Source organism: Falco naumanni, chromosome 5 (assembly GCF_017639655.2).
Source record: "Falco naumanni isolate bFalNau1 chromosome 5, bFalNau1.pat, whole genome shotgun sequence".
Taxonomy (NCBI): Eukaryota; Metazoa; Chordata; class Aves; order Falconiformes; family Falconidae; genus Falco; species Falco naumanni.
The window spans coordinates 26629986-26651410 of NC_054058.1; the positions used below are offsets into that span (position 1 = coordinate 26629986).

General features: G+C 38.3%; 1 protein-coding gene across 1 annotated transcript in view; it reads right to left on the minus strand.

Moving 5' to 3' along the window:
- Positions 1-688: 688 nt before the first annotated feature.
- SYT10 (synaptotagmin 10) overlaps positions 689-21425 on the minus strand; it is a 36025-nt gene continuing 15288 nt past the window's right edge. The window contains exons 3-7 of the mRNA XM_040597004.1: positions 16444-17008; positions 4306-4426; positions 3774-3945; positions 2196-2325; positions 689-1088 (exon numbers count right to left, since the gene is read on the minus strand). Of these exons, the coding sequence (XP_040452938.1) occupies positions 1017-1088; positions 2196-2325; positions 3774-3945; positions 4306-4426; positions 16444-17008 (1060 nt within the window). The 3' untranslated portion in view covers positions 689-1016. The remainder of the gene's footprint in view (positions 1089-2195; positions 2326-3773; positions 3946-4305; positions 4427-16443; positions 17009-21425) is intronic.

The following is a 21425-nucleotide window of genomic DNA, read 5'->3' on the forward strand; positions in this document are numbered from 1 at the left end:
AGCATTCTCTCATCTACAGTTTGACCTGTGTGAAGACCAAGTAAAGACTGCATGATGCCAGCAGCAAATGGGCTGCTTTGAAGGGGCTGGATGCACCTCATCAGGAGACAGCTACACCTCTGTGGAGCTACATCCACTTCTACACAACTCACTGCAGCAACATTAGCTTTCCACAACGATACCTGTACACGTGCTGTCCAGTGCCATGCAGAGACATCTGAGCTAGCTCTTCATCAGCCGGTGGGTCGTTGAAGCAAACCAGCTGCTGAGGTACAGCCACTTGCCTGGCTGCACGTGCCTGGTTGTTTTCCCGGACAGGATAAAGAGTTCCTGTAGGGGCAGCCGGCATCTCGATTGCTGGAAGATTATAACTGCATAGATCCAGTTGTGAGACCTGTTTCATAAAGGCTGAACTAAAACCCAGTGAAGCCAGTAGGGTCCTTCTCATCGGCTTCAGTGGGCTTTTGATCAACCCTTCCTCCCTGCCCAAGGAATGAACTGATTTTCCAAACGCCCAAAGCATGACAACAGTTGTTTTTTCATGCAACATTCAGCTTGAAGTGTTTTCTTGAGAAGTCATAGAGGATTTAGTGCAATTTAGAAGAAACTCACTGCATGAGCTATGTATGACTATTTGCTCTCCTGCAAAAGAATTAGGCATTACAAGCTGCAGTGTTTTGAATTGCTTAAGGGATTTATTGGGGATTTTTTTTTCTTTGTCTATGCAAAGATAGAGGTCATATCAAAATACTACTTGGATATGACACTGGATATATGCCAGTGAGAAAACAAGTGAATGAATTTGTATGAGGAAGGGTTATATTTGGCTCAAGTCAACTTCATTCATACATTAAGAAATGATTATAAACTGTAATATAAGACTTAGAATAGGAAAAATGTATTTGAATAAAAAAATATGGATACAGTTCATCTGCGGAAGCCAAACCTTCTGTTTACGTAGATATGAGCTACAGGGGAGCTTTGGACACTGAACACGGTGAATCCATTCCTGTTCCCTAGGGCGTAAGCGGTGGTTTTGGTGATGAGCAAGATCCCTGGCTATCAAAACTGGTTGCTCGGCCAGGTAACTGCAAGAAAAGTGTTAGTTTTACAAATGTGATCACATGTGGCTGTGCATCACACTTATTTCAGAGGATGAGAGACTCCCTCAAAGAACCCAAATCGCACCTAGACCCTTTCCGGATCGAAGTCTCCAACAGAACTAATAATGGAAAGAAAATTCCTCAAGTGATCTCCTAAAAATGCCTCTGGCTCATTTCACAGGAGTGGGTTCATTTCACCAAGCAGGGGTGGTACCTCTGTCTCCAAACTTACATGATCCAGGGAGAGCCACGAACCCCTGAAAAGAGGCTTCTCTACTGCACTGACTCTGTTGCTCTGCCCTCACACTCTTCTAGCAGGTGTTCTCCTGAGGCCTTGCTGTTGGGCTTTTCCTACTTGTCACCGGACACGCTGTGCAGCCATGTCCTACACAGTGGGGAAACCAAGTGGTGTGTGACGCCTCAGAGAGCAACTCATTATTCTACAGAGTCTGCTTTTGGGAAGGTCTAAACAGTGTGTCCTCTGTGTCCCAAAACAGGGCCTGTGGCTTCTTGAGGCTTCAATATGAATTTTTCTGAGCCCAAAGCTGTGAGCATTTTACATACAGAAAACCAGTGAGGTGGCTGCAGCATCTTGAAGAGGGAAGCCCAGGGTCTTGTAGGTATAATCACCTGTGCATTTGCATAAGCTTCCAATAAGTGTCTGTTTGGGTAACTCTGTAGGTAGCTGCTGGTATGATGCCTCAATTTAGCCTAATTAGCAGGCCAGTTTCAGATTAATGTTTTAGCAACATAACTGTTCAAGCTAAAGATTTTTGAATAGGAAATGATTGCTTTTGAATTACTTGCAAATGATCTCTTTTAAGTGGATGTAAGCTCCTTTATCATAATCTCTAGGAATTTTGAATGTCTTAATTTAATTTTACAATATCCACCAGCGCATCATGGAAACTTTTGAAATGGCACATTTAAGTAATCAATAAACCCTTGCAAATAGATTTAGGTTGTGCTAAGGATCTTCTAGCTGTTCCACAGATGCTGCACTGATTTTCATGATTCTCAGAACCACATAAAGTCTGAGGAAGACAAAAACATTCAATATACTGAGAAGGAGGAAATTTCGCTACTTCTTACCTCTACTAGTGGATGCCAGTGAGTTATTGGTTTACGGGGGTAAGCCAGCATTTCATTCCAATGATCTCTTCCAAGCCCTTCAGCGTCAATTCCTGTCCGACATACCCCAATGACCTCATTGTGCCCTACTCTAAGAATTGCAGAGAGGAAGAAATTTAAAAAAAAAAATAGTTTTAATAACATTTGATTTATAATTCTGTTTACTGGTTTAGTGCAGCACAGAATACATGCCCAAAGTTTTCACATTATTTTTTACAGATATTAGTTTTAGTGGTAATATAGTAATATTAAGTTCTGTAATGCTAGCATCAAAAACCTCCAGCCACTACCAGAGTGCTTCTAGCAGCTATAAAATTAATAATGAAGACTTAACCCTCGCCATTAAAAGGTTACAGTCCAAAAGACACAAGGACAGAAAAGGACCATAATATACCAAATGATCTAGAAGGAATGCTTCAATTTTGTGGGAGAAGAAGGTGAAGGAAAATGGAAGGGCATACATTTCCTGCTGCAAATCCTTCAGACATCATTTCATACTATATTTCCCAGCTTCAATTGTTGTGGTCATTGGAACTTCAGCCAAAATCGTGAAAGAAAAGATCCATAGCTGTAATAGGCTATACCTTAATAGTTCATACTGCAGGCAATGCCATAGACTTTCTGAGGGACTCCAGAACTCCTTATATGTGCCTTAGAATAATGTTTCCTAACTTCCTCTTAGCAAACACTTCGAAAGGAGCAGCTGAAGAGGACTGAAAGTGTGCAACCTTAACGGCACCATAGTGTCCCTTTCACATCTGACTGAGAAAGTCTTCCTGGCAGAAGTTGGAGGACAATCAGAAATCTGATGGCAAAGAAAAACAATCTGAATTTTTGTGTTACTAAATTTGACTTTTACTTTTTATTTGCCCTGCAGTCTCAAGAGCTTATTATTAATAGCACTTAAATGAATCAAACTTGGCTCAGGCATGATTCTTCAGTCACTGTTTGGTTTAACCTGCAGTGCTTGAGCCACTCCAAGTAGGAGTCTTTTCCTGTCAGTTCTTGGTGAGGACATAGATAATTGAGGCTTAGATATGTTATCAGCGAGGGCTGAACCCAAAGGTTACAAAGCTTCTTTATTGAGTCAACCGAAGAATTAATTATGACTTAATTCAATGAGGTAATTAGCATCTAATTCTTTTTTAGTCATCCAAATTTTCTTTGCTTTGAAATAACTGCCATTTAAATAGAAACCAGAGGTGTGAGGGCCTTTTTTAAACTGGGAGACATACCTGATTTATAAAGCTTTTACATAGTCCAGCAACCAGATGGGGACAGAAATATATACCAAGACTAGTAACCCCTAAGAAGATTGAGCCATGTTTCTTCCTCATCACAGTTACTGGTGACACAGATTAAATGGTCTGAGCTGTAAAAGGTGTGGAAGCTTTAAACTTCTTCAGGAAAAGACCCCAGGGCTTTATCTTTTGTGACACTGAACCTACTTGAAAGTTCAAGGAGGTAGAAAGCAGTTGCTTGCAATGATCATGTAACTTCTCCCTGAAGTTTAAAGGTCAGAAAGCAAACTGTGCTTACCGATCGTAATCCATGACTGCAATGGAGAGGCTGACCTGGTCCACATTCTCTGGAGGGATATCAAAGATGATGGCCTCGTTATAAATGGGATTGAGCGTGTTCTTTTTTGTGGTCGTTTTCCGCTTTTTCAGTCTTCGGCCCTCACACATCAGTGACACTTTGACATATGGATCTGAGTAACAGATAATCAGTTGTGTGTATTTGGACTCAAAGTCATTCAAATGTGTAACACAAAAGCAATATTTTTTGTAGGAATGTCATTGCTAAGAAAAAAATATATTACAAAGATTTCAGTGACTCTGGCAAACACTGCTTTCAATATACTGTCAATGCAAAGGAAAGGTATGGGCCTTCTAAACAGTCATACCGTCTGCCAGACCAAAGGTAGCCAGTGGATCTGAACAGGGCCTATACCCATTCTCCTGCTACTTCCATTTCACAACCATATTAAACACAGAAAAAACCCCTGAGTTCCTATTTGTCCCCTTCCTGAGTAGACTCTGCCCTGTTATTTAAAAATAAGTGGATTCACCTGATGCGCCAGTTATATCCATTGCTTTGAGATTCCTACATTTGATGACTGTTAATGTCATTCTCCCAGCAGTAGGCAAATAACAAAGGGAAAACATGATCTCACCCAAATCTATGCTTTCCTGAAAAAGAAAAGCAATGATTAGAAATCTGATCATACTGCCAACAATTCATTCAGATCATGCAAAAATTTAGATTTTTTTTCACATGGAGGAACTTCTTTTGCAGAAAAGGATACCAATATCCTAAAATACAGAAAGGATACCAACAGGATAATATTTTAGCTACAGGATCTAGAATTACAAAACTGAGAAATTAGAACAAAAGCAGAGCCAAAATCTCTGGATTCCTGATATGTTTGTGTTGCATTCATACAAATGGAAAGGTGCTGAATGTAGAATGCTAAGTTCTGCTCTTGAAAATACTCAGACTCCATCAACCACAGTAGAAAGAACTCTGGTGGGATATTTAGGTCACACACATTTACATGACTTTTAGCTGCTGGAATTTACATAGGAAATTTATTTCTGCACACATGTATGCATATGAAAAGTTTATCCTAAGTGCTTTGAAAAGAAGAATGTGCTTGTAAAAGTTGCTAGCTTTATTGCTCTTACTGTGCTTTGAGGGGTTGTTCTATTCTAGAAGAAAAGCAAAGTAAAGGAGTTGTACCAACAACTTGTCTCAACAGCAGATTTTTGGAGGGTAATATACTCAGAAAGATAGATGAGGTCCATATGGAACTTAATAATCCTCACAAAGATAGTTTCTATGTTGAGACAATGTGCTGTGGATTCATGTAATATGATGTTGTGATACAGTTCAGATGCTACAACACTTGAGAAATGTAATCTAAGGAAGACAGGTTCCATCAGTTCTTATTTTTTCTTTTCTCAGTCATTTAATTATTTAACACCACAAAAGCTTAGTTGTTGAAATGTTATGTTCTGAATTGTTCCTGTTCTAAAATTTTAAATATACCCCAAAAAAAGGCCCAAAGAAAGCTGCATATTAAGAACAACTCAGAAGTTTCAAATATGAACTTGTAATGAGCTTGTAAGGAAGTTACTTCTGTAAGGCAGCCACTCTCAAGCATGCTCATGCGATCTCAAAGGACTTTTTTGACTGTTACTAAAAAGCTTATTTTTAATATCTCAGCTTCAACATTTTATCTGTCAAACCTACAGCTACCCTGAGAGTACAAATTTCTTTGAGAACTGCTGGCTTTATGGTACAGTTGTTCTAGCATCAGCTGGGCAAGCATGATATATTTTTAAATTATACATACTAAAATAATGACTGCAGTGTAGATGACTTACATTGCTTATAGTTATTAGACAGACTAAGGCTTCTTGTTCACATTTTTCAGTTTCTGATATGAACAGTTATATTGACTTCTCTCAGGTTAATACTCTGCCTAAATTGAAATAGGTACTTCAGATCCTTCTTGAGTAAAGATGGACTTAACCACATGCTTCAGGGGTTTGTTTGTATGTTTGTTTTTTTCCCCTGCATTGCAGATTTTAGATTGAAGAATGTAGTTTTACAATAGCTTTAGATTCTCTGTTACACTGTTAATAAAATATTGACGTTTGTGTAGGTTGGTGAATTCACATGTTCAGTTGTTTTGCTGGGATTCTGTTCTGAGAATTAATAGATTGATAAGCATGTGAACATGCACTGTGGGGAAATTTCATGCTTGTCAGTATTTCAGTATTTCAGATTTCTTGGGATTTCAAAATTATTTAGCTCATTCAGTCCACATAAGATAAATAAAGCTATCTGACATCTCCTTAGCCCAAGCCCTTACTTTACCACACAGAGCACAGAATTTTGTGCCACAGAGTACATTAACAAACTCACTTTTTTATTTCAGAAGAAATAAATAAAACTTGAACAAATGAAGTGTTATTCTTGTCACTCATTTGTTAAAGTAGCAAGTGCGCTCTGTTATATTTTAGCTTTTGTCATATCTGAAATCTGTTTTAAGCACAGCTTCTGTTACTAGCATTACTTTCTGAATTCAGAGTCTGATTGTTGTTCCTCATATCCATATGTCAAAGAGATCTCAGTCTTTTGTTTGAAAAGCAAATATACATCCCCCACATCCAGTACTTCAAAGTTTAATGTCTCTGTTGAGAGAGATGATGAAGATGGGTTGGATCATCAAACACACTGGGCAGCTTGTGAAAAGGACTAATTCTTCCATCTTCCGAGAGATTTGTATAGGTGAATAGAGAAAAAAAAACATTTTTTGCAAGATGGGACTGTGAACTTGAGTATTGTGTTATTTGTTTTTGAAGATAAATTAGATACACACTCAAAGGTTTAGTGAGCTCAGAGGATAAGAATACAGACAGGACTATTTACCATGACTTAAATACTTTAAAAGAAGCATTGCTCAAAATACTTGCAAAACTCCATATGGTGGTTACTCTCCAGTACTTTTTGGAAAAGCAGAGAAAAACGTCAGTGTTTAACAAAATGGCAACCATTTGAAGCTTATGCTCAGTCTTTTTTCTTTCCTTTCTGAACACCATGTACTAAAGTTATATTGAAAAAGAGCTTGGAAAATCCCCTGCAATCAAACCCCATTTTTTTTTTTTTTGATTATGCAATGAATAGGCAAGATGCCTTAATGCAAACAGAAATGCTTAGACAACAAATGAGGGGAATCTTTTTGCTTCACACAGCAGACTGTCCAAAGGGCAGATGTACTGAAGATACCAGAGCACTGTAATGACTGTAATGACTACTCAGTTTGAACTGGTAAATGATGGTTTTAGGATTGGGGAAAAGCTCTCTTCCATTCCACTGTTTATGCAGGCACTTTATGATGCCTATGTTCTATATCTGGAAAAAATGTGGCTTGTGTTGTCCTGACAGGTCTGAATTTCTTATTGTGGAATAACGCTCATGTTACTCTATGCACTATTTGAATAGATAAATTCTGCAGTAGGCTAGAATAGATATTCTTTCAAATAAACCATCTTGCCTATATCAAAGACATTTACAAGTTGCTCATTATAAGGCCAAAGGGCCAGAAATAAAATTAGTTGTTACCCTGCACTAGTCCACCGACACCATTTAATTCTTCTCCTGGTAGAGAGAACTGGTTGTCATAGATTTCCACCACAGACCAGGAGTTCTTACGGTCCTCAGGTCAAGTTAAAAACATGTTCTTTCAGAATCCTTTAAACAACTCTGATGACTTTTATTTTTTTACTTCCATTTGGTACTAGTTGTGGTATCTAGAAACATTTTCTGACAGTTCTGTAGACAGTGTCTTTTTGGTTAGTAAGTAATAGAAAGTCAGAGTACTTTTACTGAGTTTCTACTCTGAGTATCTGCTGAGACTGGTGCTCTTTCTTCATACTTGAGTGAACTGACTATATTTTGTTAGGACTTCTACAAGTCATGGGGCAACTGGAGATTAAGATATTAAAAAGCATCACTAAAATAAATATTATTTGGAAATCAGTCACACATGGTGGAGCCCCAGACTTACGAACTTTTAAATGTTCTTTTGAAGAATTACGATTAAAATTGCATGTGTATATATATATATGCTAGCATCAGAGACTTGGTATTGGATAAAATGTCCGGGATATCACCATTTCCCCCATACACACTTTTTTTGTTGACTTGAGGACTAGAGATTCATGAATTTTGAGCTGAAAACACAGGTTCAGACCTAGATAACAAATAAAGTAAGGCTCAGCATTTAAACTTCTCATGGCAGTCTTTGTCTACCACAGTGATTATAATGAGTAACAATAAATGCCCTGGATCCTTAAGTATTATTGATTTTAATTGAGATTTAAAAATAGGATTTAAATTACTTCAGAACTGCAGTGCTCTAGAAAATTTGTATTTTTCTCACGTCATAATACACTAAATAATTAAGTTCACACAATTTATTGGACAGGAGCCTTTTAGTACAAGCAAATCTGAGAGAGCCGAGGCACAGACTAGCCTCAACAATCACTGTGTTACAGTCCACCTCAAAAAAAAACCAGCTCAGAAGACACAAGCCTGGACCCAGTGGCTGACATTCATGAAAATTTTTAACTATGCTTTAGATTGCCTTACAGGTATCATATATTTGCCTAGAACTGGACATTACTTAGGTACATCCCATGATATTTTATCTATTTCCTAGGTCTGCTTTGAGTTTTTCTTTTTCTTCTTAAATTAAACTCAGATTTCAATTAACAGTTAGCTTTACAGATGCTTGTAATGATTCCCCCCCACACTGACTCCCAATAACAGGTACAGAAAAAACAGCATTAAGCACAGCTGTGCTAATGCAAAAGGAAGCATTTGTGGGACTCTCTATCTCTAATTCACTTATTTCCCTGTTGTGTACACAAGCCATCATACAGTACTATGAAACTGAAAGGATGGTAAGTGCTATACTAGCTCCAGTTATTTTTATAGCTCCCAGTTTACTTCACTATCCAATCCATTTTCTGCTACGGTGGTGCTAGAACAAAATAAAACAAAGAAAACACCGATCTCAAATGCATATGTCAGCTATTCAGATGAACTTGGGTTTTTTTTAGCTAAAGAACACAGATTCTTCAAATCGCATAGTTCTCATCCTACACAAGCAATCACACCTGAATGGACGTGCCAATCATTTTTTCCGGAAGGTTACCAGGGATCTTTCCTCATTGCCTGCTTTAGGGGCCTTTGGGAAATCAGTTCAGGGGTTGGCAAAGTCAGATGGAAAAACGTGCTTATTCTATTATTTTTGTCATCAGACCCAATGGACACCAGTGCCCTCATTTTCACACTTACGCCTGTAGAAGTTAGCAGCATTTCTACAGAGGCTGTGCTCCCTACTTGCAACATGGATAAACAGCGGAGGGATGTCAGAGGGAACTTGAATCCCTTGTAGGGTAACATCGATTAGCCTGATCATTTTCTCAGAACCATTGTTGCTGGTTAAAGCTTTGCTGTCTTTTAAACCAATTAATTTTTCCAATTGTCTCCATTAAATTCAACATTAGAGACAACTTTTAGCTAGGAACCTCTACAGATTCAGTAAGAAAGCTAGACAGACATCCTTCCACATTCAGGGTAGTTTCTTCTCACATCACAACTCATAACACAGAACTGAACTGGAAAAATTATTTACTAACTATACTAAAAATGTAAGAACTTCTGTAGTCTCTGTCCTATGATCCAAGTTCTTGTTTCCTATGCTAGCAGGTGTGAAAAGATTATAGGCAGCTGATATGTGAAATGAACACTGGGCCATTTTTTACTGATGTTTGTTTCTTTTTCTTTTGCCCTAGTTTTTCAAGTTTTGCAACTCAAGCAAAGTCTTAAAAGAGCAACTAACTATGGATTCTTACAATGAGCTATTTAAATGTTACTAGAACAAAAAAATTTATACACTTTTATTGTTATTAGTGTGTCATTAATTTCCACGGTTAAAATAACAAGTATTTGTGTAGTTAATACTGCATTAGAAATTAAATTCCCTCAAAACCTTCTTGTTATTACTTTCATTATCATTCAGATTATCATAATCCACCATGATAATTTTAAATCTTAATCTTTATTTTAATATCCAGAACTACTTTCCTATTAATTGTAATTTAAATGATGATTCAAAGACTGCATGTGAGAGTAGCACAGCAAAAATACTAAGGGTGGTGTGAATTCATTTTGTATTTGATTCCTAAACATGTGCTTCACAATCTTTTTTCTCTTCATTTTTCTGCTGTATTTTGAGTAAGCATCCATACTAACTAACAGTAATTTCCCAGAAACCAAAGAAGTTATTTAAGCATTTACATTCCTAGACTGCTTCCTTTAGTCACACTGAAAATTGCTTTTCTGTACAGTACATAAATTTAACAAAAAATGCAGTGGTAGAACTAGAGCTTTGGTTTACTTGAATACTGCAGGAAGGTAAGTCCCCCAAAGGACAGATTTCTCTCTTTTTTCTTGTTCTGTTTAGAAACATTATAGATATATTCCTTCTTTACAGTAAAAATGACTGACTTCAAGCTTCAAGAATCAGGCATAAAATAAATCACAATGATAAATGTTGGGGGTTGGGTGAAAAGAGGGAAACTGTCCCCTCAGACAGTTATCTGAGAATGTATTAAGACATTTCTGGTTTCAAGGTATAGACCAAGAGTTAAAAGAATGATCAGAAAGACCAATACAGAAATCTACCAGTCAGTCTGCTTTCTCATCTATGCGTTTAGAATTTGATGGTATTTATGCTATCACAGAAATCGTCAAAAGTTACATAAAGGTCAAACTGGAGAGCTAATTCTACCACCTCTCAAGGGGACTTTACCTTGGAAACCTTGTCCCCACAGCTAATATTTCTTTTCCTCTCCTGTTATTCTTTGCATATTAAAACCAGCTCTTTTTCTTCCTCCCAGCACCACTGATTGAACTGTTGTCCTGGGAAGTTAATCAAGGAGGTTTGTATTTTTTCTTGCCTCTGTGGAAGACAGTATGGAAGCAGTGGGGGCTGCTGCTCTATCATGACTGTGGCTTCTGCTTGTGAGGCCAAATGCTCGTTTTCTCCTGACACCCTGATTGCTCTGGGTAAGTGCAGCTGCTGATTGCAGTCCTGATTGCATAGAGAGGACTCCCAGAGATAGCACACTGGGTCCAGCAGGCTGAACGCTCTCAATAGCACCCCGGGAAGCCTCCCTCGTGCCTCTTTTGTCTCTCCCTGTGTACATAGCCATCTGTCTTGTGCACCAGGGGAGTAGTTTCATCTTGCCAGGCAGAAAGCAAGCCCGTTCCTGCTTCAGAACAGCTGAGAACAGAGGTACTTCTGTGAACTAACCGTGGCATCTACTGGCACGTGAACGAATCAAATCGTATGTGGCTTCCCACATAAAGATGCACTTCAGAAGCAGCAATGCATTGACTGCAAAGATTATTTGCAGTGAGAAACTCAGAGAGCACTCTGGGCACAGCAGGTCAGTCAAGCCGTGCACCTTTGTTTAGCTACCATGGTACCACTGGGATGCAGAGATACTAACTTCCCTTGTGGAAACCATAGTTTTCATTCATCGAATATTTCTTACTTTTAAGGTAGGCTGAAAGTAGCAGTTTGCCTCTAGCAAAGCAGAATATTAAAATAATTTGTCATTTCAAATGAAAAGAAACATTTGGTAATAATACAAACCTTCCCTGTTTTCAGTAACTGGACAGAAATGCACTGTTTCTGATCGCCTTTTCAAGTTATCACCCAGACCTAAAGCAGTGTTCCAAACCCAAATAAAGAACCTCAACATCTTTCCTGTAAAGACTGACCCAGAGTATTCTCTCATCTACTCAGCAGCAAGTGATCATATGAATCCTTTACATCACTGGCCCTGAACAGAAATAACAAGTGCCCACTATACTTGGCTTTAAAGGGGCTGTTCCCGTTACAGAGATGATAAATGTTTCTATACCAGTAAGTCTTTACTCTATCACAGCTGTTTAACATAATGTTAAAGCTTTTATGTGCATTTCCAGCAACACTAATAGTCTACGTCCATTCTGATGAGGGTGGCTAACTGTAGGGCACAGCCCACTACATTGCTGGAGATAAAACATTTCCTGGTACTGCTGCTCTTTAAACACTAATAGGACAATCCTTCACATGTGGCGTCAAAGTTTGACTACTGTAAGACATATTCTTTGTCAGCTCTATACCGCTACTGCCTTACTCAGAGCAAGGTCTATTGTGCCATTTTTTGTCCACTTATTAAATAGTGAACTACGGAGAAAACTAAGCAAAGATAATGCCTGCAACGGCTCTGGGTCAACTGCAGATGTGGGCTTCATTCTCATTTAATCAGTCAGAAGAACCTCTTTCCATAACAGGCCAACGGCTAGCAGGATTATGTGTGACATCTTACTCTGGCAAGTGTTTGAGAAAAATTAACTGAGACAAATGTTACTGCCCTGCTTATTAAAAAAGGTATTTAAGAACTTCTGTCTTTTCCAGCAAGGCTATTCGCTTAGATTCCAAATCCTTTAGAAACAGTAGTTGCACCTCATGGGCAGCACATGAAGTCTGTGTTCTTACAAAACTTTCTTATATATCCCACTTCACAAATGAGAAAACTGCAGCACTGACATGCCTGGTGTCAGAAAACTAAATAAAAATCAAGTTCTGTCTGTCTACGTGAGATAATTCAAGAGGCAACAAATATATGATAGCTCCATGACTAACATCTGCAAGAGACTATCACTATCCTGGAAATGGTTTTCATCTAAATTCTGAGCCCCATTTTTTCTTTCCCCAACTGCATAGTTTCCTATAGCTGGTTACACTGACAGAGTTCATAGAACAGCTTTGGAAAAATAGTGTTTTGTGACAGTCACTTGCCAATTTTCTTTAGGCAATGTTAGAGGCAGAGATTTCCAAAGCAATCAATTGTTTAAAAAAGTATAACAGCAAGTTAATAAGCTTTGACATTCAGAAAGTGTTAGATCACGACAGGTGGTCTTTTTGCCTACACAGTTTTACACCACTGTATATTTGACTTAAGTGCTTGTTAGCAATTCCAATAAATTAGTTTTCTTTTTTTTAAAGTATGCAGTATATTTCGATAGTAACAAAATCTCAGAAATATATGCAAAACCCACAAGCATTTTGCAAAAACAGACCCTAGATATGTTGACTAAACAATCCATTTGATATTATGTTTGCCTCTGATATTATGCATTAATTTCCTAAAGTCTATTAAGAGTGACAGTACTCTGATATACTGAGCAACCTTCACAGGTGGTCCAAAGCTGCCTCTTGACTTTCTTTTTTTTTTTTAATTAATCAAACAAACAGAAGTAAATGATGGATTATTTATTGAATATTCAATCACCCACGTATAAGCAAAATTTGGGGATATTAATATCATCAGATACCTGGGACACTTCTTTTCCACAACCAATTTTACACCAAATTTACCTTGATAATTTAACATTGAGAAACGAAAATGCTTTAGCACTTACAACAGGTACAAGCTACATATTATACAATAGCTGTAGGTTTTCAACATAACATGTAACAGAGAAACAATGATATGGATGAAAAATTAAAGGAACAAAATACAAACTACAAAAGATGAATAAATATTAACAGTTGAAAACCATGAGAAATGAGTGTGTGCGGGGGCCAATCCTGCACTTCTATAAAATAGTTTTGAATCACTATTACAAGCAAAAAAAAAAAGTATTCAAACTGTAGATTCCCACAGAGTCATTGGTTTTATGGCCAAAAGGACTCAGTGGAACCATCCAGTCTGATTTTCTCCAGACTGTGTATTTCCTATACCAAATAAAAACTCTTTATGGATGTGCAAACAAATCTTCTAAAAATAACATTAACTGCTAACAGAGAGTCTTTGCACAGCAGAGAAACTCCTGATCTCCTCTGGTAACTTTCTTCATTGGTAAAATGTTGCATTTAATTTCCTTGGTAAATCTATCTAGTAGGTGGTTCAACTCGACACTGCAGAGCCTTGTGTCATAAAAACAGGTTCTTTCCAAGTGGGCAATAGGAATGTTTTTTATCCTCACTCTACCTTCTGAATAGAAAATTCTTGACTACAGAAGAGTTGTAAAAGACTCAAAGCTGAGGAGAGGCTACTGTTGCTGTGTTTTTTTAAGTTTTGGACCAACCCTCCAACCCTGTGATCTATTACTTCTCCCATCTTCTGATATCTATCATTGAGCAACAGCATGAACAAACCACTTAGGAAGCATGTCTGAACCAAGGGCTGAAAAACTCCACATTACATACAACAAAACAGAGCGGAGGTGAAGAAGGAAAAAGCATGAGAGAAATATACTTGCAGAACGGCACCTTGGTTCCTGTGCTCTACTGTGTAAGGACGGACCTTCCCACTGAGACAGCCAGTTTGTTTTTTAAAGGTTCTTCATGAACACCAAAGCATGCTTGCCTGGAGTACAGTTATTTTTCACTCACTGTAGAACCAGCTGGGTCTTTTTTTCCAAGGCTTAATCCAAGTTCAGTTGACTCTGACAAGCATTAGTTAGTTTTAATTGCTAATTAGTGACTTTGGTAAACTTTAGATCTGGGCCTTAAGACTATAATTCCCATTGATTAACATCTTATGCACTATTTATTCCTGTGCAGGATTGGCTCCCTCATCTTAACAGTTTCTGAAATGGCAGAATTGGAAATCTTTATTACTAACCAATTAAAATTTTAATTCACATGAAACAGCTGAAATAAAACACAAGGCAGCACATTGCACGTATAGTAACAGGACATCTTATAAGAGGGTTTTATTTTGCCAGGAAAAAAATAAATTCAATCAATTTCTTACATAATTTTCTGTGACTAGTGTAAGGCTTATGAAAGCTGGTGTGGTGACCCAATACTAGGAGATATCTCAATTTTGTGTTTATTGTTAGTGATTTAGTTGGAGACAACTTATTTATACACATTGAATACTGCAAAATATACTGGCTGAAAGGCTGAAATCCAAGAACTTCATGCTTTCTCTTAAACTTCATACACAGTAAAACACCAGCAGAGTGAATTAAGCACTATGACTGCATGTACTAACCCTTAGTAAGGAAGAAACTCGAATGAGAATTCAGCACCCAGATAGCAACCATTTTAATCCAGTATATTAGTATCTCTCCCAGCTGCAAAAATTGCTATGGCATTTTAATCTGCTCAAAACTAAGTGGTGAACAGTCCAGGGATTCTAATTTGCTGAAACCATTCTAGTTATCAGCTAAAAATCTCCAGACATACCTGTTGCAAAGGAACGGTGAGCATTTAAATCATTACTAAAGTATTAAAGATAATATCAAAGCTAGAAGAAATTGTAAAAATTAATACTGGACTATTATTCCAAGACCTTAAACACAGATTCAATTTTAAGCTTGAGAACACAGTGCTTAAGTTTACCTGAAATCTGAGCTTGATCAAACTAAGCATCCACAGATGTGGTTTTCTGGAAGTGTGCCGAAGGCTGCTCAGACCAGTTTGGTAGAGCCGGCAGTTAAATAAGTAGCTGGTTTTGTGAATTCACATTCAAAAACTGTCTCCACTATGCTCCTCACTATGCTCTCCTTTCTCAGGAAACACAATGCTCATGCTCAAACCAGTGAGGAAATACTCTTTGTCCTTTTAGTCATGCAGACCTAGACTTCCCAGTCTAGCAGGTATGAATAGCATGAAAATATTTGGGAAAAGAGGCATGGGAAGTCTCTGGCTCTATTGAAAGGATGGTATAAAGCTTCTGTGTCTGAAACAGTGTCTAGTACCGCTCTGTCCTCTGTTCATCCCCACTATGGCTGTCAGGAGGCCATGCTCAAATCCAGGGATTACTCAGTTTTGGATATCTCCCAAGACCAAAGGATGGGAAAACTTCTATATAAATAGCATACTAGATAAAATAACCCCCACATACCTCCCATAATTTCATTTTTTTTTACCCCTCAAATTCCAGCCAGGAAAGATGAGTTTGGATTTCAAGGTTAATAAAGACAATGTTTGGAGACTGATGGCTTTCCTGCTGGTAGCCTGTCATCCATTCTGTCATCCATGCATAGGCTTCCTCTTCTTGCTTGCAACAACAAACAAATAATTTCTGTTTCCTAATTCCTCCTGGTTGTGCCTCTTGAGTTTTGCTAGTAACCAGCAGCAACACAGATTTGTCTACTGGGGACCCTAAGCACAGGGCAGCCAGCAAAGAACATTTTAGACTTCAAGCATTTTTAGCCTCTCTCTCTCTTCACAAAATTCCCAGTCGATGAAAACCTGCTAACAAAAGCAGGACGGGGCTTGCTCCTTAATAGATGGTCATTTTGAGGGAGAGGGTATTTTGCTAACAGGAAAACATTAGTTGTTCTTATTAAGCAGTGACCTTCATGATCTACTATTTAATTAATAAATCTAATTTATATTTGCAGTAAACCATATGGGTGATGGTATGTTCCCAGAAGATTTGTAGTTATTATATTTTATAGCTTCCTAAGCACCTTATTCTCTATGCTCAAAGGAAAATATTGACAACTTTTTTTTTCTTTTCTTCCAGACTCTGCTGATAAACAGGATGCTGTGCCACAAACTACAAAGAGAAATGAAAATATCACATTAATGCTTTTGAAACGCACTACTTACTGTGGTAGCACAGTGGATGTCTTTCCATACATTGGCTTCCCTGGAGAGATCTGAGACTTCAAACAGGTTATCAAGAATAACTTCCCCAATCATGTCATGTCTAGAAAATCTGTCAAAATCATAAACACTGAAATGCAATTTCCTGTTGCTGAGTTGATCATAGGCTACAGGAAACTGAAAGGTTTCATCAAAGACAGGATTTAATGTCTTTCTGTGAACTCGTGTCTGGAACTTCTTTTTCCTATCTGGAAGCAGATAAATCTTAACGTAGGGATCAGATGTTCCTGTGAAGTCTTTAGCAGGCAAATCTAAGGCTTTGACAATTGTGACAGCCAGAAGTTCATTCTCATAATCATACCGGAGAGTGAAGTTAAGTTTTCCACATGTTTTCACATCTTCTTGTTGCCCATCAGAATCCACAGACTTCTGTTTGTAGAGTTCTGGTTTTATTCTCCCAATGCTGGTTGTCGTCTCTCCCCTTTGCAAAATCGGATCTGTCCTCATGTTAAAATCAACACTGGACACTTGCATCTGCCTTGGCAAGTGCCTCCTGAAAGAATTGTGCCTGCACACACACACACACACACACAAAATGAGCCACGGTTATCTCTGGGAAAAGACCTGGCTACTACTAAGTAGGAAATACAAGACCATGACATTAGTAAGGGTTCCTCTCTTTAAAATAATTGTAAAATAATCCCCCCAAAATGTTTTGCAAGTGTTAAAACATCCTTGAGAGGAAATGATCATTCAAAATGTACTTCTTGGCCCTAAAGACAACCAGTGTGCTGGTAATACATATATTTATAACCTTGTTTTCAGGCTGTGCAGCTAAAACCAAATTCAGGTTCTTTCACAGAACAAGTTGACAGTTCCAACATTGCTCGGTCCCACTGTGCTAGGGCCTGAGTAAAGTATAGTCAGGCAGAAAAAAAAAATCACTTGCAGAATGGTCATCAGTAATTGTTGGGTTTTGGAGGCGTTCTGTGGTGATTTTCCAATTACACATTTACCAAGCTTCACAGTGATGACTGTGAAAGTTGCCTGAAAAGGCCATGCAGAGCTATGTCTGAGGGTTTGCATAGTGCTTTGCCATCCTACAATGTTTTATGTACTCTTGCTCGGCATTTGCTACACTGAGGTACAGGCTGCTTTCTCCACTCATACTGAGAATACTTTGTTCTGGCTGCAATACACATCAAAGTTTTGGTTAACATTTTTCTGTGATGGGTTTTTCCCTTCTGTTCTCACACTCTGATGTATAATGTATTGGAAAGCTGATTCCTGTACTCCTAGCAAGACACAATGTTTAAATCCTTGTAATTCTGAATGCAGTGTTGCATAAGCATATGTATTTATGAGCTTGACTCCTGAACATCAATGGAAATTTGTGCCTTTCCTACTAGAAGTGCAATCAAACCCCTGGCACACCATACAGCCTTGCACAGTAGTATAAAAACACTGGTCAAAGAGCTTCATAGAATGAATCATCAGCAGATTCCATTATGATCACACTGTCCAGTTTACATTTTTGGACATTTCCGCGTTTCCTTGGTACTTCACTAATCCAAAATTCTGTACTGGAAAAGCTCACTACTTCCTCCTGTGAGCATACTTAGTTGCCATTAAAAAACAATTTAATTGTCAGAATTTCCTCTGCTTTTTGCAATCAATTGCTTATTAATGCCAAATGCAGCCTTGCCTTATTGCTTGGTTTCCCGGTGGTGTTGTGTTCTGAAAACAAGAGGTGTCACAGCTGTGTGTTTCTTTTCTTAAATCAGGAATGCAAATTGTCCATTTGAAAGCAACCAGGGCTCATTTCATAGATATTATTTGTATTTTTTGCTGTAAGTGAAGTGGTTGCAGAAGGCATGAAGCACAAAACTACTGCAGTTCAGCTGAGCAGAGATACAAAAGGGTAATCTGCAGCCATTAAATAATAGACAAGAACATTTCCCCTTTCAGCTGTTTCAGTACTGCTAGGTGCAGGGAGCAACCCTAGCATGACACAAGAATAGCAGAGGGAGAACTTGATTGTCTAGATTTGAAGTGGCTCCAAAAAATCCAGGTGTTTTGATCTCAAATTTAGATGAACAATACAGCCCCCTCACAACACGTTCTACCTTTTTTCACAGACAGACAAGTTGAAAGATTTACTTTTCTCTTAAATGCTAGAACTCCCTGAATTCATAGTATACAATGTCCACATTGCATGGAGTGAGGAGGGGGAAGGCCCTAACTAGTCAGGAAAGTACAGTATTGTCCTCAGGGAGTTTCAGGGCTGTCCCTGTGCCTTTGTCCTCAGAAGTCCAGCCTCGCAGGTGTGCTAAACACAGGGAAGGAAATGAACTCCACTCAAAAGGTAGTGGCAGCAAATGTTCTGGCATGCAGCAGTTTAGGCACTAGCTTTCTAAGTATTTTGGACTCAGTGAAGTCAAGGAAGACCTATGTTACTGCTGCTTCTACCAGCGCTAATGAAACCCGGACAGGTAGGCTTTCCCGAGTGCTCCCCACACCTGCAGCTGTAGTACTGAGATGCCCAGATAATCCTGTTCAAACCCTGCCATGGACAAGCAGTGGAGAAAACTGCCTGTGCAGGGAAAGCAGTGAAGCCAGCTGTATGACATTGCCAGTCTGAGTGAAAACAGACACATGGCAAATTCTCTTTTCCTTGAATTATCTTGCATTTATGAAGATTTGGGTTAATACTTGTAAAAATAACATATAAACCCCCAAATCTATGATTTTTAAGGTACCAACCTTCTTTCAAATTTTCAGACTTTATGCAGGTAAGATCCTCTTGTGAATGTCATCACTGTTGCAAGATGTCACTGAGTAAAACAGTGCAGCTGTATGGCTGGTTGTTCCCTGTGGGAACCAGCAGTGCTTTTGCTCTAGTAAGCCAAAGTCCTAATTACACAGCACCTAGTATCTGCTCTGAGTCACAGCATTTCACCAAGATAGCTAATTGGTCTGTTAATTATTAAGATGCTTCACTGTTGTCATAGTAACATATTTATCTTCCTTTGTTCTGCAATAACAAAGGAATTAATGACTGTGATAATGAAGTACCAGGAAGTCAGGCAACCAGGTTGTGAAAATGCTGCGAAGCTACTAATGTGCAAGTCCAGGTACTTCAGCCTCTACTGGCTCTTATATATAGCACTCCTATAGCAGACATGCCTTCCATAACTTAGAACACATATATTTTTAGTGACAGTAAATCTGTATGTAAATCTCTAATATAAAATTGTGCTTGCATAGGAATGATAGTATGAAGTTGATTTCTAACTCAGTAATACTGCTATATGTATGACAAAAGAGAAAGATGGGATGATGATTTATGATATGACTTGAGATTTATGAGGGGTGGCTCTGGTCTAGCTTTCCTAGATGACATTAGACCAATCTTTTGGACCAAATCCAGGAATGTACACCAGCACTTGTGGTATTTAGACAGAACAGAGGCTGCTTCTCCTCCTTGCAATTATAAAGTCAATAGATCTGCTTGTTTTTCTTTAACCTTAATGTTCCCAAGCACCTCACTTTTGCTTTTGTGCCTCTTGGGATCCGACTTACTCTTTGCAGAGCTGAATGACAAGACCATCTCTCACCTAATGCTCAAGAGCAAAAAGCGTGTCCCTCAAAAATATAGGTGAACATTTTAAGAAAAGAATACCATAGAGGCAATAAACTATATTACAGAATATTTTCATAAAGTTTGGGTTTTGGTTGTTTTTGTTTTTGTTTTTTTTTTTTATATAGGCAAGTCTTTTCATGTTATTGGAAGTATGAAAATGATGTAGTTCTAATTAAGCAGAAATGCATCATTTCCCTACACTAACATGTCTCCATGTTAAATGTACAGTCTAGAAAAGTGTTCAGGCACATTTTATTATTGCTGTGAACAGCTTCTTAAAATCCTTATGCTTCAATTACAATGACTTAATATGAGCCCATTTCTTTTATTAACAGCTGATGGCTGCATTAACCTATGACAGAACTGGTTACAACCTTTTTATCTGCACCAGCTCAGGTGAGGTCAGTGTAGAGGAGACAATCCAGACAGCAAATATTTCTTGCAGATCCTTTATCAATGGAATACATTTAGGATATGGTGCATTTGGATCACTCAGAACTGAGTGCAACGAAGCAGTGCTGTGTCAAAGGTGATGCAAGAGAAAGTTATGCTACTGCTGTGTCTGCTAATAGCTCCCCTTCATTCAGAGGTCCCCAATGAAGGACACCGGAGTCAGGTTTTAGTTGTTTTGTGACCCACATTCTGCAACACAATGGAGGAGTAATCCAGAAAGATGTCTAAATATCCAGCCTTCATCTCATACATGATATTCTTGGTAGCAATAATTAATATGGGCTGTCAGAAGGTTAAGACTCCCTTAAGGTGGTCAGGGATATAGACAAAAATGCATTTACAAGCACAGAAATTACTATTTCTGGAGAATTTTAGAGACACATCTTATTCTAAACATGTTTTGTAGCAAGGGTGCAGAGCTGTTCAGCAAACTGTAAAGGAAGATGATGTCTCCAAACATACTGCTATTAACTGGCTAAGGTGGAACAATTGGAGTGACTCAAAGCAAAGGAACTGTCCCTCTCAGGAGAGCTTTAACCCTGATAATCTAGAGATGATAAAAACAAAAAGCTGCCTTACAAAGTTACAAACACATGCAGAAAGAGTAGGATTGATGGCAGGCTTTAATTCTGTAAAATTGTCCTTGGCTTCACAGATACTTTATATGCATTTATACCCCAGTCCAAATCACTCTAGAGGTCTGTGGGAATATTGTCACAACCTGAAGTAGCTCTGGATAATGTCCCTGGAATGTCTTTCTTCCCCTATAGTACCACAGGGAGTATTCAAGTCCATTTGCCAGCCAGCTATTTCTTCTGTCTGTTCAGGAAGTCAGACAGTCTGATTACCTACAGGTTTACATGATGGACAAAACTCTTCTAATTAATAT